General features: G+C 34.7%; 3 protein-coding genes and 1 pseudogene across 4 annotated transcripts; all 4 read left to right on the top strand.

The window, feature by feature from the left end:
* Nucleotides 1-266: 266 nt before the first annotated feature.
* LOC110812485 (pfkB-like carbohydrate kinase family protein) lies at nucleotides 267-10,275 on the top strand. Its single transcript, XM_022039273.2, has 4 exons — nucleotides 267-1,070; nucleotides 9,461-9,646; nucleotides 9,747-9,942; nucleotides 10,045-10,275. Exons 1-4 carry the CDS (start codon nucleotides 408-410, stop codon nucleotides 10,137-10,139), a joined length of 1,140 nt encoding a protein of 379 aa, XP_021894965.1. The 5' UTR covers nucleotides 267-407; the 3' UTR covers nucleotides 10,140-10,275.
* Nucleotides 10,276-10,417: 142 nt separating this feature from the next.
* LOC110812487 (putative glutathione S-transferase) lies at nucleotides 10,418-12,046 on the top strand (annotated as a pseudogene). The gene is made up of 2 exons (XR_015818585.1): nucleotides 10,418-11,380; nucleotides 11,487-12,046. The product of XR_015818585.1 is annotated as a putative glutathione S-transferase (transcript).
* Nucleotides 12,047-13,769: 1,723 nt separating this feature from the next.
* On the top strand, nucleotides 13,770-14,806 carry LOC110812529 (putative glutathione S-transferase). The gene is made up of 2 exons (XM_022039322.2): nucleotides 13,770-14,142; nucleotides 14,230-14,806. Exons 1-2 carry the CDS (start codon nucleotides 13,828-13,830, stop codon nucleotides 14,569-14,571), a joined length of 657 nt encoding a protein of 218 aa, XP_021895014.1. The 5' UTR covers nucleotides 13,770-13,827; the 3' UTR covers nucleotides 14,572-14,806.
* Nucleotides 14,807-17,766: 2,960 nt separating this feature from the next.
* On the top strand, nucleotides 17,767-18,928 carry LOC110812575 (putative glutathione S-transferase). Its single transcript, XM_022039389.2, has 2 exons — nucleotides 17,767-18,228; nucleotides 18,337-18,928. The coding sequence occupies exons 1-2, from the start codon at nucleotides 17,911-17,913 to the stop codon at nucleotides 18,676-18,678; spliced, it is 660 nt and encodes a 219-aa protein (XP_021895081.1). The 5' UTR covers nucleotides 17,767-17,910; the 3' UTR covers nucleotides 18,679-18,928.
* The last annotated feature ends 2,198 nt before the right edge of the window (nucleotides 18,929-21,126 follow it).

The raw sequence follows: 21,126 nt of genomic DNA, 5'->3' as shown, positions 1-21,126 counted from the left end.
GATCAAAAAACCACTATTAATTAGTATTATAGAGAAAAAAAATTAATTTTACAGACACCCATATAATTAGATTTGTTTTTCATAAGCATACTCGATATATTCAATTCTCAAATAAAATCAGTTCAAAATAATAGATAATTCATTATAGTATTAATTAAATTGATTAAATTTACTTTAAAATCTTTTAATTTGAATACTAGGGTAAAAGATTGAATCCAAGCAGCAGTAAATGGATCAAACAAATAAACTGCATAACTGTTGACGTGTATTCCCAGGCTTGCTTGCTGCTAGCCGAAACTGAGAAGACTCCCACTGCACTTCATCGGTGGAAAAAAAAATATAAGAAAGGAGGTCTTTTGTCATAACGAAAATATTGTCAGACAGATCTAATACCGAGCAGAAGAAAGATGAAAAATATTTCCCTTTCACCATCAAACAATTGGTGCCCAAATACCCAATTCAGATTAAAAAAGCAAGTAAACACCAGTCCACTTCAATTCATTTTCAACACCAACCCACAAAACGCATCCGCCATTACACACCCTTTTCTTTCATTTTCAGTCAATCCATCCAAAAACAACTTGAACCCAATAACCCACAACCCAAACAATCCACCACCACTGGTGGTTGTCGGATCCGCTAATGCAGATATCTATGTGGAAATCGACAGATTGCCCAAGGAAGGTGAGACTATTTCAGCCAAGAGTGGGCAGACTCTTGCAGGAGGCAAGGGAGCCAACCAGGCTGCATGTGGCGGCAAGCTTTCATACCCAACATACTTTGTGGGGCAGGTTGGAGAAGATGCCCATGGAAAGCTGATCACCGAGGCTTTGCAGGGTGATTGTGGTGTCCGCATGGATTATGTGAAGAGTTTGACTGGTGTGCCCACTGGGCATGCTGTGGTGATGCTACAGTCTGATGGGCAGAACTCTATTATCATTGTTGGTGGGGCAAACATGAGCTCTTGGCCTGAGCAGTTCTCTGATGAGGATCTGGAGGTTGTGAGAAAAGCTGGCATTGTTTTGCTCCAGAGAGAGGTCCCTGATTCCGTCAATATTCAGGTTGCGGAGGTAAGAGCTTTCCCAATTTTTTGTACTACTTTTTGTTGTATCCTCTATCCCAGTTTATTAGGATGCTACCAGAATTTATATTCATATTTTAATCATATTGTAGGTGTCATTTAGGGTCAGTTTCTGAGCTTTATATTATGCTGAATTAGGTATAGGCAATGTAGTAAGATGTTTTATTTCGGGTTACATAGGGTGAAATGTAGTTTGATTTGGAAAGATTTGGGTATTTTACTTGGGGCTGGGAAATAAAATCACCTACCTTCCCCTTCTTCTCTATCCTTCACTCCACCATGGTGGAAGCCAGTGATAAATGTTTGTGCGGGTTTGGTCATCGAAATATGTGATAGTGGAGAGAGTGTGGGTCTGATTAAACCAATTGATTGTGTATCTTTTCAGGTGTCAATGTGAGTTAATTTGCAAAGTATTGTAGCTGTCTGGAAATAAATCAAGGAAATGACTTCTCTGTAAATAATGTAATGCATCATGTGGCATTTGAACTTGTTATGACTGTGGATTCCTCGTATATTAACTAAACTGTAAATTTTTGTAAATGAGTGATACCCTTTGGTACTTTTGTGAATAATACTTTTCATACTTTTTATTTCTGAAAGAAATAACTGTGAATTCCTTAGAAAAAAGGCCAATTATATAATATATGGAAGGAGTTTATAATGTGTACTGAATTAAATTGTTATTCTGAGTTTTATGTCTTTGTTATTTCTGTATTAGTGTTCAAAATTTGGAATAATGTTATTGTTATTATTGCATTAGTTTTTTCTGAAGTCATGATAGATATCAGTTTCTTTTTCCCTTATTTCTTTATTCTCCAGCAAGTGTTCATTTTTCCTGGCTAAGAATGACCTAGCAAGGTTGGAGGAACTTTATTTGGTCTGGATCAAGTGGCTCTTAGGGGGAGTTGTGTGTGTGTGTGCACGCACGTGCATGCGTGTGTGCGTGTGTGTGCACGTGCGTGCGTGTGCGTGTGTGTGCACGTGCGTGCGTGTGCGTGTGTGTGCACGTGCGTGCGTGTGCGCGTGTGTGGGTGTGTACGTGTGGGTGGGTGCGTGTGGATGCGCATGCGCGTGGGTCGGTAGGTGGGTGTCGGTTGTGGGGGGCGTGTGGGTGGGCATGCGCGTGCGCGTGCGTGTGCGTGTGCGTGCGTGCGTGCGCATGTTTTCGTCTAAGTTCAATGGGGTTTATGTGTTGGGAACATTTCTTCAGGTAGAAGCCTGTCTTTATTGGCTAAAAGAGGCTAAATGGTTCTTGTGGTTTCCTTTTTGGAGACCATGATTCTCATTTTTCCCTTCCTTGGAATAGGTGTCTTTTTGGGTGTCCCTTTGGTTAAAGGCACTTAAGTTTCTAAAAAGATTATTAATGGTCTGTTTCGTACAGAGATTAGCTGACGGCCATCTCTTAAGCATAGTTTCTCCATTTCTTTTACTTTTGTTTTCTTTCTTTATGGAGGATATTAGTCCTTTGTGATTGCATATCTCTCTGACTATTTGTAATAGTACTTTTTTAACATACAAAAATGATTGTAACTCATGTGAAGCTTGTAAAAGCCGAAAAAATTTGCTGGCTACACACTAATTGCTTAAAATAAGGTATATGGTATCAGATAAAGAAGCAAGAGTTTGATTACAATATTAAAATATCCATTTAGCTAGCTACAGCCTCGTTCTTGGTTCTTAGAGAATACTTTGCACAAGATAGAGGGCCTTGCATGTTTCTTATGTTGGATTTTTGGGGGACTTTGATTGCTTTGTAGTAGTTTTTAAGTTTGCAGGTCGATCTGCTGTGAACTTAACTGATGATACTAGCAGGATTTTTAGGAAGTTAGATTGATTATGAGATTATTACCAGGTGTCTGGGAGTTATAGAGGAAAGAGAAAAGGGCTAGGTGAAATCACCTTGTCCTTGAGGTTAGTGGGTCTTGATATGTGATGTGCCTTTTAGCCATGTTCATAGCATATTTGAAGCCTACATTAGAGAAAGCACAAATCGAAAATATGGCATGAGCCCTTCTCCACCACCCTAAAGCTTGGGGTGGTTGTTTCCTTCTTCAGTGCCAAATGCTTTTCTTGGGTTTTGAGTTACTGATCATGAATCTTATATATATTTATTTCCTGAGAAGGTGAATGCTCCTCCTAGGACTAAGGATGTTCTTTTCAACTATTGCCTCTAACCAGGTTAACAGTAATGACTGCTTGAGGCCTGCATACCTAATCAGGTATTCTTATCATATACTTCCATAACTCTGGGTCCCATAGCCATCTGCATCTTCCCTGCAATGTGGCTAGGAGGCTTTGAACTGGGTGCCTTGATACCTTCGGTGGGAGTTGGGTTTGCCTCTTTGCTTGAAAGTTTCATCACCTCTTCTGTGCATGTTTGGTAGAAAGAAGGGGCAGACAATGTTATGAGAGGGATTATTTTTGTTTGTTTGTGGGTTTTGTGCTGGTAAAACAATGCCAGTCTTCAAAGATCATTTCAATCTTCCTCATTGCTACAGACAGAGTGGTGTTTCCAGCTTCATTTGGATTTATGGTCATGATATCTTCCAAAGGTTCTCTTTACCTATTTTTCCAAGGTTATTGTGCAGCTATCTTGTACTTCAATCTGCTTGTTTTCTTGTTCTGTGTCTGTGATGTTGTAGAAGGATATTGTTCCATATGTCTTTTCTCCTTATTTCTCTATAATATTGTTCTTTATGTAAAAAGAAAGCATGTGCATCTTTGTAAATTTCATTCATCCATTTTTGAAGAATGGTTGTTGACCTGTTTGGCTGTTAGGCGGGGTAAAAACAAAAAGCTGAAGATTGAAGGAATATCTTTCTGATTTTCAATACATGAGAAGTTAGGTGTGTTTGATTTATTAGGTGAAGTAAGATGCATTACTCACATCCCTACTTCAAGACTTTTTGTTTCTTACGAGTGACTTGAAATGTTGGAGGGATGACGATTGCCCTTCCTATGATTAATCTGCCAATATACTACTTTCATCTTTATGATTTCTATCTAATGTGAATTGATTACATAATCTCCTCAGATTTTCTAGGCCTTTTGAGTTTGACAACATTTCTTGATGTAAAGGGTTAGGGAAGAAAAATAGTGAATAATTCTTGTGTTATTATTGAAATGAGAAGTAGGGATATATATACATGTAAACAGATTCATATATGGTAACCAACATAAATTACCCTAATTATTTTCTTTATAATTACGCGTATATATTTAGAAAGATAATCATATTATTACGTATAGAGAATGTTTTATAATATTCTAATACTCTCCCTCAAGTTGGAGAATAGATATTAATCATGTTCACCTTATGCCGAAGATATTCAATCTGTTTTCCATTCAGAGGTTTTGTGAATATATCACTAAATTATTTTCTTGTCTTTACATAACTAGTAGATATAAAATTTTGTTGAATCTTTTCTTGGAGAAAGTGACAATCAATGTCAATATATTTAGTTCTCTCATGATATATAGGATTTTGAGGCAATATGAAGTGTAGCCTGATTATTGCACCAGAGTTTTGTAGGAGATGTGGACTTCAAACCCACTTCATCTAATAAATGATTTATCCATAAGATTTCGCATGTGGACTGAACCATAACTCTATATTCGGACTCTGCACTTGAGCGAGATACAACTGTTTGCTTCTTATTTTTTCATAATATGAGATTCCTACTAGCAAAAATACAATAGCTCATAGTAAACCTCCTATCAATATTAGATTCAGCCCAATCAACATCTGTAAAACATTTAATGTGAGTGTCCTTTATTTTTGAATACTATGTCAAACCCCGAGACACCTTTTAGGTAGCACAAAATCTGTTCCAAAATTCTTAATGTTTGACTGTAAGTGCCGATATAAATTGGTTAACAACACTGACAGAATATGTAATATTTGGACGAGTCACAGTAAAGTAATTTAATTTCCTAACAACTCGCCTATATTTCTCTGGATCATCAAGAAGATCACCATCATCTTTAGTAAAATGTACATTTTGTACCATTTGTGTATTGCATGGTTTAGCTCCCAACTTTTTTGTTTGTGCAAGTAGATCAAGTACATACTTTTTTTGAGATAACAGAATCCATTTCTTACTTCTTGTTACTTCAATACCCAAGTCTTTGGTATTGAATTTGGTATGCAAAAATGACTTGAGAGAGTATATTCTTGCAGGGTCATCTCCTGTAATCACTATATTATCAATATAAACAATAAAAAGTATAATAACAGTTGTTAATTGTATATAGAAAACTGAATGATCACACTTGCTTTTTTTCAATTCGAATTCACATACTACCTCACTAAATTTGTCAAACCACGCACGAGGACTGTGCTTCAGACCATACAAAGATTTATTCAAATGACAGACTTTCCTATACTCCCATTGAGTAATAAACTTAGGTAGTTGTTTCATATACATTTCTTCTAAGAGATCACCATGAACAAATACATTTTTAATATCCAACTGGTGTAAGGGCCCATCTCGGAAAGCCGCAATAAATATGAATAAACGGATAGAGGTAAATTTAACCACTGGAGAAAATATATCAAAATAGTCCACCCCATAAATTTGAGTAAGCATTTCGTTACCAGTTGAGTTTTAAGTTTTGCCACAGAGCTATCTGCATTCACTTTGATTGGAAATACCCACTTGCACCCTACAACATTTTTTCCTTTGAGTAAATCTATTAGATCCCAAGTATGATTATCATCAAGAACATTTATCTCCTCAAGCATAGCATTATGCCAATCAGGGTGATTCAGAGCTTCTTTAACTGTTTTGGGTATAGAGGTTAAATTTATAAAAATAATTAAAGTACTAAACGAATGAGACAGATTGTGATATAATATAAAATTAGCAATTGGATAAGTTGGTGTAGGAATGTTGCACTGAAATTTACCTTTATGAAGACCAATGGAAAGATTAAGGTCCTATATGGCAGAATCAGATGATGACGGATCTGAAACAGGACATGTATCATCAACTTGTTATCTTATGGAATAAACATGAACAATTGGTGGTGGTACTTAGGTTAGAGGCACACGAACATTATCGTCAATTTGCTCGAGTAGAGGTGGAGGTACAACATCTGAAGGAGTACTTTTATTTGTTTGGTCAGTAAAGGCACTTGGTATGAAGTTATAAATGAACCACTTGTTGTTCGCTTCTGAACTTGTAGACTTGGACGATGAGGAGAAGAACGACATATTCTTTGAAAAAACCACATCAGTTGATACCAAATATTTATTGAGATCTAGAGAGTAATACTTGTATTCTTTCTAGAGGCGAGAATACCCCAAAAATACACACTTCAAGGCTTTTGGGTCCAATTTTGTCACAGTAGATCGCACATCTCGAACATAATAGGTGCTACCAAATATCTTATGCTGTATTGGAAACAAACATTTGTTCGAAAAAAATGAGACTGTAAGGAACATCCCCATCAAGCATCATAGATGACATACGATTAATTAAGAAATAAGTTGTAAAAACGATATCAGCTCAGAATTGTTTAGGGACTTGTGTTTGGAATAAGATGACTCAAGCTGTCCAAGTAAATATATGTTCTTCCTCTCAGCGATCCCATTTTGAGATGGTATATCAACACACGAGAATTAATGAAAGATCCTGTATTGAGTCATATAATTCTAAAATGAATCTGACATATATTTCTTGACATTATCACTCTTCAATACATGCACAAAAACATTGAATTGTGTATTGATTTCAACACAGAAAGTGCAAAAGTGAGAAAATACTTTTAAACGATTTCTCATAAAATATATCTAAGTCATGCGAGAACAGTCATCGACAAAGGTAACGAAATACTTGAACCCAGTTTTGGACAGAATAGGGCAAATTCCCCAAACACCAGAATGAATTAACTCAAAAGTAGATTCAGCTCGTCTATTGACCCTTGTACCTGATGGACTACGATGATGTTTTGCAAACCGACATAACTCATAATCCAGTGAGGATACATCATGAAACTGATAATATAATTTCTTCAACACAAGTAGAGATGGATGTCCCAATTGATAATGTGCTTCAAATGGAGAGATAATACTAGAGCAGACAACTGATCGAGGTACCAAAGTATTAAGAATGTGAAGATCATCTGACATATTTTCTTTACCAATAATCTGATTCATCATAAGATATTGAAGAACACAGTGATCAGGAAAAAATATAATACAACAATTCAAATCTTTAGTAAACTTACTCATAAAAATCATATTGAAGTCAAGTTTAGGTAGACTTAATACAGATGACAGAGTAATAGATATTGTTGGTTTTGTGGTCCCCGAACCCACAATATTATATGTTGACCCATCAGTAATAGTTATAGAAATAAGTACTTTGTGTTGTCGAAAACTAAAAAAAATATTAAGTTTATCTATCATGTGATTTGTAGCATCAGAATCAATCACTCATCTATTTGAGGAGGAGATAAGACAATTTTTTTTTTAATTCAATAAGAGTAGAAAATTTATTCAAAAATTCCTGATATTGAGTGAATTTAGTATACTCATCAGCTGAAATTATAACAGTTCTCTTAGTAAATGAACTAGTAGTAGCAACAACAATATTAGCAGTTTATGTCTTTTAATTGTAATTCTGTAATTTCTTACAGTATCGCTTTATATGTTTTTGTTCATGGCAGTAATAGCAAACAATATTATCATTGATTTCAATTCAGGAATTACAAAAAAATATCACTTAGAATACCCAAATCACAACAGTCAGAGATACCTGAAAAATACTACAAACATACCAGAAAATCTGAGAAAATAGAGGACCTCTTCATGCATGGGTATCAACAATGTTACTAGGACCTCATTGCCAACCATCGGAGTCCACGCGCCACTACCGTTGCTGCTAGAGTTACACACGCCGCTGCCTAAAACCATCAAACACTCTCCTTTCAGCCGGAAATCATCACAGAACTTCAATGCCAGGCCTAATCCGGAATGGCGCTCGCAGAAACACCCCAAATCGCGTCAGAGAGCGAAGAATTGCTTGTTGTCTCGCGATTTGCTCCGCCGTGCCTTTTCCCTCTTCGGCCTTCTGGTTTCGTGTATAGAATTGGCCGACCTAACTCCTCTGTTGCCTCTATCCTCGAATGGGAGCCCAAACGCACAAGAATGCTCTCCTTCGGCTATCCCGCCGCATGCAGCCTCAAACCGTCGACAAACTGCTTCCTCTGCTTCTCCCGCGTGCACCACTGTGCTGGCTGCACTTTGAACTAGCCGGAGATTGGTGGTTGTCTTCCTCCGGTGCGATTTGACTCCTAAAATCTCAACTCTAATCTTAACTCTGATATCATGTAAAGGATTAAAAAAGAAAAATAGTGAATAATTCTTGTGTTATTATTAAAATGAGAAACATGGATATGTATACATATAGACGGATTTATATATGGTAATCAATATAAATTATTCTAATTATTTTCTTTTTAATTACGCTTAAATAGTTAAAAAGATAATTATATTATTATGTATAGAGAATATTTTATAATATTTTAACACCTGATATTCCTAATCCATCACCATATATGAGCAATATTATCACTTCACTTTCATTTGGAAAAAGGATTCTGATTGCTTTGTGCATCCCCTTTGAAAGTAGATTGATGAAACCAAACTTTCAGGGACGGACCAAAACCACTCTAAGTTTCAATGCTTAACATTAGAGGCTATTAGTGTACCACTTAAGAGAAGCATCCTTAAACACCCATGAGATAAATCCTGTGAATGAACTGTGCTAGTGGTCAGAGTTCATCTTGGAGCAGTATCTTTCTTTTTTTTTAAAAAAAGAAAAAAAAAAGAATAGAGGCGGTACCTTACTCTGCATGAGCTTCATCAAATTGTCTTCTTTTTGCCCCATTCCTCGTAGCTTTTCAGTCTAGTTTCCTACCTTTCAGTGGCTTGCATTTCCAATTCCAAGAGGAAAGTTGACATTAGAGTCAGATAAAAACTAAGTACAAGATTAAGGATAGCTGTAAAAATGATGGTTAAATTGAGGTGCATATATCATTAGAAGGTTAAATAGACTAAGCACTTAGAGGATACTAAGCAATATTTTTCACAGTCCTCATACCATTTCAAAGAATGTTGACTTTTCTGTTGATGCCATTCCAGATAGGTTCTCAAAACTCTGTAACAAGAGCTAATAGAGCATATAATGAGAGTGAATAATGTGGTGTTCTTATTAGCTAAAATGTGCAGATTTGAAGTTTAGTTGACCTTTTTCCACGAGGAAGTCTTATCTTTGTCATTTTAGGCTTCACTGTGATTAAAGTTTGGCATATCCTTTAAATAGTTTTTTTTAATGACTATTTTTAAACAATCTGAAGCCATCATATCCTTAGGCTGCAAGGAATGTTGGTGTTCCAGTAATTTTAGATGCTGGAGGAATGGATGCACCAGTGCCTCAAGAATTGTTGAATTTCATTGACATCTTAAGCCCCAATGAATCTGAACTTGGCCGCTTGACTGGACTGCCAACTGAGAGTTTCGAACAGATCAGTGAAGCTGTGGCAAAATGCCATCACATGGTAACTCAGTAGTTCATTTCGATGGCAACCTAGGTGTCTGCCGTAAGATTTTTGTAGTTTGCTTAACATTACAACTTGATTGAACATATTTGTTTTTCAGGGTGTTAAGCAAGTGCTAGTGAAACTTGGAGCAAAAGGGTCAGCTCTATTTGTAGAAGGACAAAAACCAATTCGGCAACCTATTATATCAGCAGCAAGAGTTCTAGATACTACCGGAGCTGGTGACACTTTTACAGCAGCTTTTGCTGTGGCTCTAGTGGAGGGCAAGTCGAAAGAGGAATGTTTGAGATTTGCTGGTATTCTCCTTTCGTCTTAAGATTGTATTATACACCAATTTGTTTATTTCTTTATATTTTAATGTAATCACAAACTTGTTGCACCATTTTTAACCTATGCAGCTGCAGCTGCTTCTCTTTGTGTTCAAGTGAAGGGAGCCATTCCTAGCATGCCTAATCGGAGATCGGTATTGGATCTTCTTGTTCAGTCTGCTTGAGTTTTTCCTAAACCGAATAAAGATTCGTTTTACATATAGATGAAAATCAAACATCTCTACTTAATTGTTCATAGAAGCCTGTTGACTATGTAGATTGATGAGAACAGTGAGATTAAATAATTTGTTCTTTTCAGTAGCTTTCCTGCTTGTTCTGCTGAAAATAAGTCTGGTAATCTCGAGATTAAATTAGGTTTAAATATATCGGATTACTGCATTGTCATAATAATAACTCTTCTTAAACACAGTGCACCCATGTTTATTTTCCTTTTAATGTTTGTTTTTGAGAAAAATATTTTCTTTTCCTTTGATTGTTTGCATTGTTTGTTTTTATGCACTTATTGGAAAATTTATTACGTCTAGTTATGTCATATGAGTAATGAGATAGTGATCATTCAGGCTCTTGTTAGGCTAATTTAATCAAACTTATTCTTTTGAATTTTTGGAGCAAAACTAAAGCCACAAGGAACTATTCAAACTTAACTAAATCTAAAATTATTATTAATGAATATTTGAAATGATAGAGAAAATCCTATTAGGATTTTATAATCAAAGGATCGGATGCGATCTATTTATACTTTAGACAAAATAAATGCACACAATATTTATTTATATCTCATCTTTGTCCTCTTGACAGTCCAGTCAGCCACTATCTATTAACAATAACAAATATTATTTCTATATCTATAAATAAGAGACTACTAGATTTGTGGGTCCCACGTACGAGGGCCATGTAAATACTAATGAACCTTCTACGTAAAATGACGTAAGTTATTATCAAACCATCGAATGGTCTAAAGCTTCCATTAATTCTTGACCAAAAACCGAACGCGCGTTTGGCTATACATACTAGCACTTGGCACTCCCATTTTCATTATCAAAATTAACTAAAAATTTGATCTTTTAAGAGCTCCTTTTTCCAACAATGGCAGACGAGGTTGTTTTCATGGATTTCTGGCAAAGCCCTTTGGGAATGAGAGTTAGAACCGCTTTAGTCGAGAAGGGTATTACATACTACGAGTACAAGGAAAAAGGATCCAAGAAACAAAAGTCCTTTACTCTTACAGGTGAACTCGGTCCACAAGAAAATTCCGATTCTCATCCACAATGGTAAACCCATATGTGAATCTCTTATTCAGGTTCAGTACATAAATGAGGTATGGAGCGACAAGGCTCCTTTGTTTCTCTCTGATGCTTACCAGAGAGCTCAAACCAGGTTCTAGGCTGACTATATTAACAAGAAGGTAAAACCTCCTGAATGTCTCTAATTATTTTATATTTTATTCATTTTTGTCTCTTTTGATGGTTTGACTCGCATGGTTTCTCACAAGCTTTGACTGGCATTTGCAGGTGTATGAATGTGGGATGAGGATTTGGACGACAAAAGAGGAAGAACAAGAGGCGACTAAGAAAGAGTTCATAGAAATCTTGAAGGTTTTAGAGGAAGAGCTCGGAGAGAGACCTTACTTGGGTGGGGAGAGAAGTATGTGGATGTGGCTTTGATCCCATTCTACACTTGGTTCAGTGTGTATAAGACTTTTGGGAAGATGAGCATAGAGGCTGAGTTCCCTAAGTTATTTAGTTGGGTGAAAAGGTGTTTGAAGAAGGAGGGTGTCTTAAATTCTCTGCCTAATCAAGATAAGGTATACGGCTTCATTTTGGAACTCAAGAAGGCTCTTGGGATTTGACTTTTGAGAGACTTCAAACCCTTCTTCCATTTTCTTAGGGTTCATCCTACATCTCTTGTTTAAAGGAGCTTCTACCGTTATATTGAAATAAAGAAGTCTCCTTTTTCGTGGTTTAGGTGAGAGGTTTGTCAATGTTGTGGGGAGGATATATATGTCAATTTCTTGTGTATCGTAGAGAAATTATCTTTGAATAAAAGTTTCTTTGTTTTGATATGCTAGAAATTAATATGTACATATTGGATGTATATACGCACCTCTTGTCCAAAAATAAGAAAATAAGGTTGAAATAAAGTTACTTAGTACACCAAATTCCTAATTTGACCTTCAACTACTGTATTTGTCTAATCTTTTACTGTTATATTGAAATAAAGAAGTCTCATTTTTTGTAGTTTAAGTGAGAGGACTGTCAATGTTGTGGGGATGATATATATGTCAATTTCTTGTGTATCGTAGAGAAATTATCTTTGAATAAAAGTTTCTTTGTTTTGATATGCTAGAAATTAATATGTACATATTGGATGTATATACGCACCTCTTGTCCAAAAATAAGAAAATAAGGTTGAAATAAAGTTATTTAATACACCAAATTCCTAATTTGACCTTCAAATTTTTTAAATTAGATTTTTTTAATATTTTCAGTCAGTAAAATAATTATATATTCTCAAACAAAAAAAAAAGGAAGATGAGGTGGTTTCTTTATCACCACTACTAAAATTGCTTCTTCATTATCACCATCACTAGAATAGTTTTATTGCCTTTTATCTATTTAATTTTTTTAAAAAAAAAAAATTGGCTCTACACTTTCTCAGTTTCAACCATGGCAGATGAAATAGTTTGACAAATATCTAAAGGCTCCGCATCAACATAGTAATAAAACTTACTTGTAAGTTGAAGTAAATTGAATAAAGACTCTGAATTTTATAAAAATAATGAATGCAAAATATTTGATTTACAATAATTTATCAAAAAATAGATAATTGTTTTGTCGCTATAAGAACGTGATCATTATCAATTATATTGAAGGATTCATCGTGTTATTTTGCAGTAGTAAGTTCATATTTTGATTCATCTGTAATTTTATACTACTGTTTTCTTTCAGTTACAATTCTTTAATGATTTGTGTTCAATTGTGCATAGATAAATATAATTGTTTAAAAGCTAAAATAGACTCTTGTGTTATATATTGCTGGTGAATATAAAAAGGTGAACGGTATGTTGAAATAAAAATTTCAAGTTTCATTTTATTGATTCAATAAAGAATTTTAGATCAGAACAAGCTGTTGTAGTAGGTTCATATCAAACTTTTGATTTCCAGCATGAAGAATCTTGCATTAAAATCGAATGTGATGGGTTAAGTTATAGCAATTGTGGTGGTTTTAGTATTGGTAAAGTTTTATTATTGAGCATAAAGTTATTGTATTGGTAAAATATTGTAGGGAGAGACTCTATGTAACTGTTAGAAATTAGAAATCGGTATCTTAATGTGTAATCTTATTATTTATTAAAATTTATCAAGAAAACTATGATAGAAAGACGAAAAAATACTTAAATTTCTAAAAAAGAACAAAGCATGCTCACTATGGGAGAATTCTAAAAAAATACAAAAGTATTTATACCTTGAGCAAACTAAGAGAAGGTAATAGTAGTATGCTCGTATCTCATCATTCTCTGCATGCATTTAATAAAACGTGGTATTTGGGTCTCCCGTGTACTGCGGGTTTAGGCATTCGACGTATTCCTTTCAGCCCAATATCCATTAACAAGAACAAAAATCTATTTCTACAAGTATATAAAGGGAATATTGGGCCTAGAACTGTACAACCTTCTACCTAAGGTGACGTAAGCAATTATCTAAACATCGAAGGGCCTAGAACTTCCACCATAAACCTACAATGTTTTTTGACCAAAGCGCGTTAGGCTATATATACCAGCACTTGGCACTCCCATTTTCATTATCCAAATCAACTAAAGATTTTATCTTTTAGGAGCTCCGTTTTACAACAATGGCGGACGAGGTTGTTCTCTTGGATTTCTGGCCAAGCCCTTTTGGAATGAGAATCAGAATCGCTTTAGCCGAGAAGGGTATTCACTACGAGTACAAGGAAGAGAATCTGAGAAACAAGAGTCCCTTACTCCTGCAGATGAACCCGGTACACAAGAAAATCCCGGTTCTCATCCACAATGGTAAACCCATCTGTGAGTCTTTGATCCAGATTCAGTACATAGATGAGGTATGGAGCGACAAGGCTCCTCTGCTTCCCTCTGATCCTTATCAGAGAGCTCAAGCCAGGTTCTGGGCTGACTATGTTGACAAGAAGGTAAAACCCCTATGTTGTTTTCCTTTTACGTCGCTTATGATGGTTTGACTTGTATGGTTTCTCATAAGCTTTGACTTGCATTTGCAGATGTATGAAGCTGGGAGGAGAGTTTGGACGACTAAAGGGGAAGAACAGGAGGGGGCCAAGAAAGAGTTCATAGAAATCTTGAAGACTTTGGAGGGAGAACTTGGGGAGAAGCCTTATTTTGGTGGGGAAAGTTTTGGGTATGTGGATTTGACTTTTATCCCATTCTACACTTGGTTCAGTGTGTATGAAAGTTTTGGGAAGATGAGCATAGAGGCAGAATGCCCCAAGTTGTTTAGTTGGGTGAAAAGGTGTTTGGAGAAGGAGAGTGTTTCAAAATCTCTGCCTGATCAAGATAAGGTATACGGCTTCGTTTTGGAACTCAGGAAGGCTCTTGGGATTTGAGTTTTTTGAGAGACTTCAAAATCCTTGTTCCATTTCCATTAGGGTTCGTCCTCCAAGTATTGATTAAAAAAGGTTCTGGATCAACTACTTTATTTGTCAGTCTTTTACTGTTGTATTGGAATAAAGGGGTGTCCTTTTGTGGATTAGGTGAGATTTCTATCAATATTGTGGTGACGTCAATTTCTTGTGTGTTGTAGGCAAATCATATTTGAATAAAATCTTTCTTTCATATGTATGTTAGAAATGTATAGATATAATGGGTGTGTTTTTTTTAAAATAAGAAATATATAATTATATTAAAAAGGCACCAAGGAGTACCACTCATTTATAAAATATTTATAAATCTGTTAATAATATTAAAATAATGTAATCATTTACCTATAATTTTTTTCACTCTCTTTTTTATCTATCTTTATATATATATATATATATTTATTTATTTATTTTATTTTATTTTTTTTTTTTTTGCACGTCTCCTCCCATGTTCATATCTCATTCCCCACGTATTCCCTAATCACTCAATTCCTCTAAAAGACTATATACGGTAGTACAAATATCGTATACTACCGGATGCACCTTAGAAAAATGTGATACCTACCTCTTATCCAAAAAGAAGAAAACAAGGTTGAACATAAAGCTCCTGACTTGACCTTTTCTAAACCATTATTGATTCTTCCAATATTTTCAGTCCGCAAAATAATCACCTGTTCTCAAACCCACAAGAAATGGAAGATGAGGTGCTTTTTATCATCACCACTTTGAAAATTGCTTCCTTACTATCACCAGCAACAGAATAGTTTTACTGGTTTTTATCTGTTAAATCTTTTTTTTTAATTCAACCTTTAGCTGTGAACTTTCTTGGCTTCAACAATGGCGAATGAGGTAGTTCTCCTGGATTTCTGGCCAAGCCCTTTTGGCATGAGGGTCTGAATCGCTTTCGCTGAGAAGGGCATCCAAATACGAGCTTAAGGAGGGAGACCTGGTTAAGAACAAGGCCCATCTGCTGCTCTGCTTCCCTCTGATCCTTACCAAAGAGCCCAAGCTAGGTTCTGGCTGATTATGCTGAAAAGAAGGTAAACACAGATTTGTCGTTCACTACCATGATCTCAGACAATTAGCTTTGGCTATTTTTAACCTTACTTTGTACTGGGTTATACATATGTGTGGGTGAGTGAAGGTATATGACACTGAGAGGAGAGTTTGGAGGGGTGAAGGAGAAGAACAGGAAAGTGGGAAAGAGAGAGAAAAACAGAGAGACCAGAAATTAATTAATGGTTAGTAATTTAATTTCTTTCTTCACCAGCTCACCGTCAATTGTGGCCCTCCACTTCACCTGCTCCTTACTTTTCCCTGTTTTATTTCGTTTTTTCAAACCTCACTCTTCCTCTCTGGGAAACAGGAGGAAGAATAGTCAAGACCTTAAACGATACCGTTTTGCCTCTTGGATTGTGAGTGGGCTTTTGGTATTTCTGGGCTGAGAATGTTTATTTCGAGTTTAAATGGGCACGTTTGTTTTGCTTTGGGCTGAGGCTTTTAATCTACAAGTTCCTTGTCTTACTAATAATTCCAATTCAATTAAAACAAGTACATCAATCAAGTTAAATTATCAACTAAAGATCACATAATTTTCTTATTCGTCAAAACTAATTCAATTATATATATATTTATTAATATTAAGCAGAAATTTTTTTTTTTAACTCGAACTATCTAATTGGTTGGTCATCCTATTTCTTATAGGTGCATTCAAAAATTTGTCACAAATAATATTTTCTAAATTTAAAATAAACTAAACTCGTAGGTTTTAGTACAAAACATATATTATAGTATATATTCAAGAACGTAAATCATAACGCAATCTTGATACCATTTAAGGAGAGTTTATCTGAAGGAGTATCATTGATAGAAACCTGTTTCTGTGTAAATTGATTATAACAATTAGATAAAATAATTTGTTTCTTTTCAACAACTTTCGTGTTTGTGTTTATATCTGTTGATTTTGAGATTAAATAAGATTTAAATTTGTTGGATTACTGCGTTGTTGTAACAATAACCAGCTTCTTAAACGCACCACACCCACGTTTTGTTTTTATATATTTAATGGAAAATTCATTATATAACACGAGTGATGAGATGGTGATCCTTCATGCTCTCATCAAGCTAATTTAATTAAACTTCAAATTTAACTAAATCCAACACTAGAAAAACAAAATTCCTAATAAAACAAATTACTATTAATGAATATTTGAAGGCCCCACATCAATATCGTAATTAAACTAATCTTAATTCCAATTACTTGTGAGTTGAAGTAAGTTGGAGAGAGTCTTTGAATTTGATGAAGATAGTGAAGGAACAATATACTGAATATTGTAATTTGTCAAACTTATCGATGATGGTTTTGTTGTTGCAAGAACATGATCATCGTCAATTACATCAGAGGATCCATTGTATTATTTTTGCAGTGATAAGTTTATGTTTTGGTTTATTTGTAATTGTGTACTATTATTTTCTTTTAATTTCAAAAGTCCTTAGTGATATATGTTTGATGATGCATAGATAAATACGATCATTTAAAGAATAAAAACGGACTCTTATATTATGTGTTGCGGTGAATATGAAGAAATGAAATATATGTTGAAATCAAGATCATGAGTTTAGTATTGGTAGAGTTTCATTCTTGTCAACATAAATCGTTGTGTCGGTAAGATATTTGAGTGTTGTGATCGATATTCTTCTTGAACAAGGGTTATAACTCAATTACATTTGCTTGTTGAGAGCCAACAATCACAAAGAGAAACTTTTATTAGAATGTTTAGTTAACTATTGGAATGAGAATTCTGAAAATATTGAGAAAACAAATGTACATACAGTATACTCATATCTCGATCATGTTCTAGTCTATCTTAAATTATGAATTCGGGCACACAGGCAGGGTGAATCCTATGATAGGTCACAATAGGAACAGTTCAAAATTTTAGCTAAAGTTTTCAGCTTTTGGGTGCAGAAGGAAACCCCTGTACATGATGGGATAAATAATTAGCAACTACACTGAAAATTATTTGATCTCATCATATTTCCCTCCCACGTTTTACATATTTTCCATGTACACTGGGTTTATCATCCTACTTGTGGACCCACTTAAATACTGGAGAATCTTCTACGAGAGGTGACGTAAGCTATTATCTAAACATCGAACGGCTTAGAACTTCCACTATAAATCTACGAAAAAATTTTACTGACAAGCGAACGCCCGTTGGGCTATATTTAGCAGCACCTGGCACTGTATGTTCATCGTCACAATCAACTAAAGATTTGATTTTTAAAGAGCTCTGTTTTTTAACAATGGCGGATGAGGTTGTTCTCTTGGATTTCTGGTCAAGCCCTTTTGGAATGAGAGTCAGAATCGCTTTCGCCGAGAAGGGTATTCACTGGGAGTACAAGGAAGAGGATACGAGAAACAAAAGTCCCCTACTCCTGCAGATGAACCCGGTTCACAAGAAAATCCCGGTTCTCATCCACAATGGTAAACCCATCTGTGAGTCTATGATCCAGATTCAGTACATAGATGAGGTATGGAGCGACAAGGGTCCTCCTTTGCTTCCCACTGATCCTTACCAGAGAGCTCATGCCAGGTTCTGGGCTGACTATATTGACAAGAAGGTAAAACCCCTTGAATGTCTCTAATTATTATGTATGTTATTTTCAGTTTTGTCGCTTATAGTGGTTTGATTGGCATGGTTTCTCACAAGATCTGAGTTGTACTTGCAGGTGTTTGAATGTGGGAGGAGGATTTGGACGACGAAAGGGGAAGCACAGGAGGCGGCTAAGAAAAAGTTCATAGAAATCTTGAAGACTTTGGAGGGAGAACTTGGGGAAAAGTCTTATTTTGGTGGGGAGAGTTTTGGGTATGTGGATTTGGCTTTCATCCCATTCTACACCTGGTTCGGTGTGTATGAGAGTTTTGGGAAGATGAGTATAGAAGCAGAATGCCCTAAGTTGTTTAGTTGGGTGAAAAGGTGTTTGGAGAAGGAGAGTGTTTCAAAATCTCTGCCTGATCAAGATAAAGTATACGGCTTCGCTTTGGAACTCAAGAAGGCTCTTGGGATTTGAGTTTTGAGAAACTTCAAAACCCTTGTTCCATTTCCATTAGGGTTCATCCTCCAAGTATGGATTAAAAGAGGTTCTTGATCAACTACTGTATTTTTCTAGTCTTTTACTGTTGTTTAGGAATCAAGGAGGTCTCCTTTTGTGGATTTGGTGAGATGTCTGTCAATGTTGTGGTGGGGATATATATGTCATGTCAATTTCTTGTGTGTTGTAGACAAATTATTTTTCGAGTAAAAAGTCTTCTTTCTTCCGATATGATAGAAATTAATGTAGTCATAATGTATGTATCTTTTTAAGAATAATTTTGCTGCATATATATATATTTTTTTAAAAAAAAAAACAAAAAAAAAATACAAATAATATAATATTATCTTTTAATTTGATTTGTTTATTTTTGAGTATTTTGATTTATTTTTTCTTTTAATATTTTAGTTTTTTTATTCTTTAATATTATAATTTCTTTCTTCTTTTAACACCTTGATGTATTTTTTTAATATCTTAATTTATTTTTCTTGAATAATTTAATTTATTTTTTCTTTAACACTTTAATTTATTTTCTCTTTAGTACTTTTATTTTCTTCAACTTTTAACATACTTAATACCTTTTATCCAAAAGCAAGAAAATAAGGTTGAACATAAAGCTACTTCAATTCCTGACTTGGCCTTTTTCTAAACCATTATTGATTCTTCCAATATTTTCAGTCAGCAAAATAATCACCTGTTCTCAAACCCACAAGAAATGGAAGATCATCACCACTTCGAAAATTGCTTCTTCGTTATCGCAAGCAACAGAAGAGTTTTACTGATTTTTATCTGCTAAATATTTTTTTAATCCTTCAACCGTCAACTTTCCTGGGTTCAAAAATGGCGGATGAGGTGCTTCTCCTGGATTTCTAGCCAAGCCCTTTTGACATGAGGGTCTGAATTGCTTTGGCTGAGAAGGGCATCCAAATTTTATAAATTTAATAAATTAAACTAAAAATATATTAATGAATCAAGTTGCAAATACATAATAAAAAACATCTTACTATTATAATAAATAAATGTACAAGGCAAAACTACACAAGCAAATAGTAAACAAAGTAAGGATAATAAAAAATGTTTAGGAAATATGAAATTCTAATGGAATGATAATACAAGTGTGTTAAGCTTTTCGTGAAGTTAAGATTTAGATAATAAGTTCAAGAATTGAAGAATTTAATACGGATTGAATTAAATAAATTAAAACGTAAATGGTTGGAAGTATGAAAAGGGTATAAAACAAACATAATCTATTGGAAAGAAATTTAAAAGTAATTAAACATATCTTAAAGTGAATATGTAATAGTAAATCTCAATGAAATATTGGAAATAAAATAAGAGAAAATGAATTAATATAAAGTGTAAATTTAAAAGTCATGTGTAAGAACTTCAGTAAGAATATCACGTTACTCACCGACACAGAAATGAAAGTTGGTAGAAATCATAAAAAAAACTAATGGAGATCTTAATTAAGCAAATTCGTTTATCATAAATAAAATCATTTACCGCATACTTACCGTAGCGAGATTTATAAAAACAATCTATAAAATCAATAATATAACACATGTCATAATTTCATATACAATCAGTTGAAACAACAATTTTCTCTTTTATCAACCTATTAGTATCCATGGAGGTCCATAGAGATGTCTCCACTACGCGTGAACCATTTTTCTTTAACATTTTTAATTAATGGGCCGTCCTTATACCCGTCTGGTATGAGCACTAAATTACTAAACTTTAATACTCCGTTCGATATTAGGGTGAAACAGGTCATTCCCATACCCCGTCCGATATGAGGGTGAAACAAGTCGTCCCCACACATCGTCCAGTATGAGCGCCAAATTACCAAACCTCAATATCTCGTTCGGTATGAGGCAACGTTCACGGTAAGGTTTCCTATGTACTCGGTCCATCCACCATCTCCTAGGATATCTAATAAGACTGTCGTTTTATCCATTCACTTAATCAAAATATTTTTCGTTTACCTTTAATTTTTAGTTTCTCAATTCAACCATAATCACATAAAGCAAACAATACATGCATTCAAACTATAAAATTAATCAATCGGGTATCATCATACATTCGAAAACTATAAAATCAAGCAATCGGTTAAATATAGCAACAATAGTAAATAACCAGTTTTGGCTCCATTAGTAACTTATAATTAATTATGAGTATTTTTTAAATTTTAAAAAATACCATATTATTTAAAATTACTCTTTAATTCCATAACAGAGAATAAGGTGAATGATTCTTTCTTAAATTGATGTCCGAAATGCTAAACTTTTGACTGCGCTTATTGGCGGTCCCCGGGTTCCTTGAATTTTTCCTTCGAGAATTAAAACGCGCATCAAGTACCTAAAAATATCCCAAAAAATCTAAAATCAATGTTAGGCACCGCCGCCCGCGGCAGTGGTTTGCCTCGGG

This window comes from Carica papaya, chromosome 4 (genome assembly GCF_054855325.1).
Source record: "Carica papaya isolate Zhongbai chromosome 4, ASM5485532v1, whole genome shotgun sequence".
NCBI lineage: Eukaryota > Viridiplantae > Streptophyta > Magnoliopsida > Brassicales > Caricaceae > Carica > Carica papaya.
The sequence above is the reverse complement of the archived record's forward strand: the minus strand, read 5'-3'. Positions and strand labels throughout refer to the sequence as shown.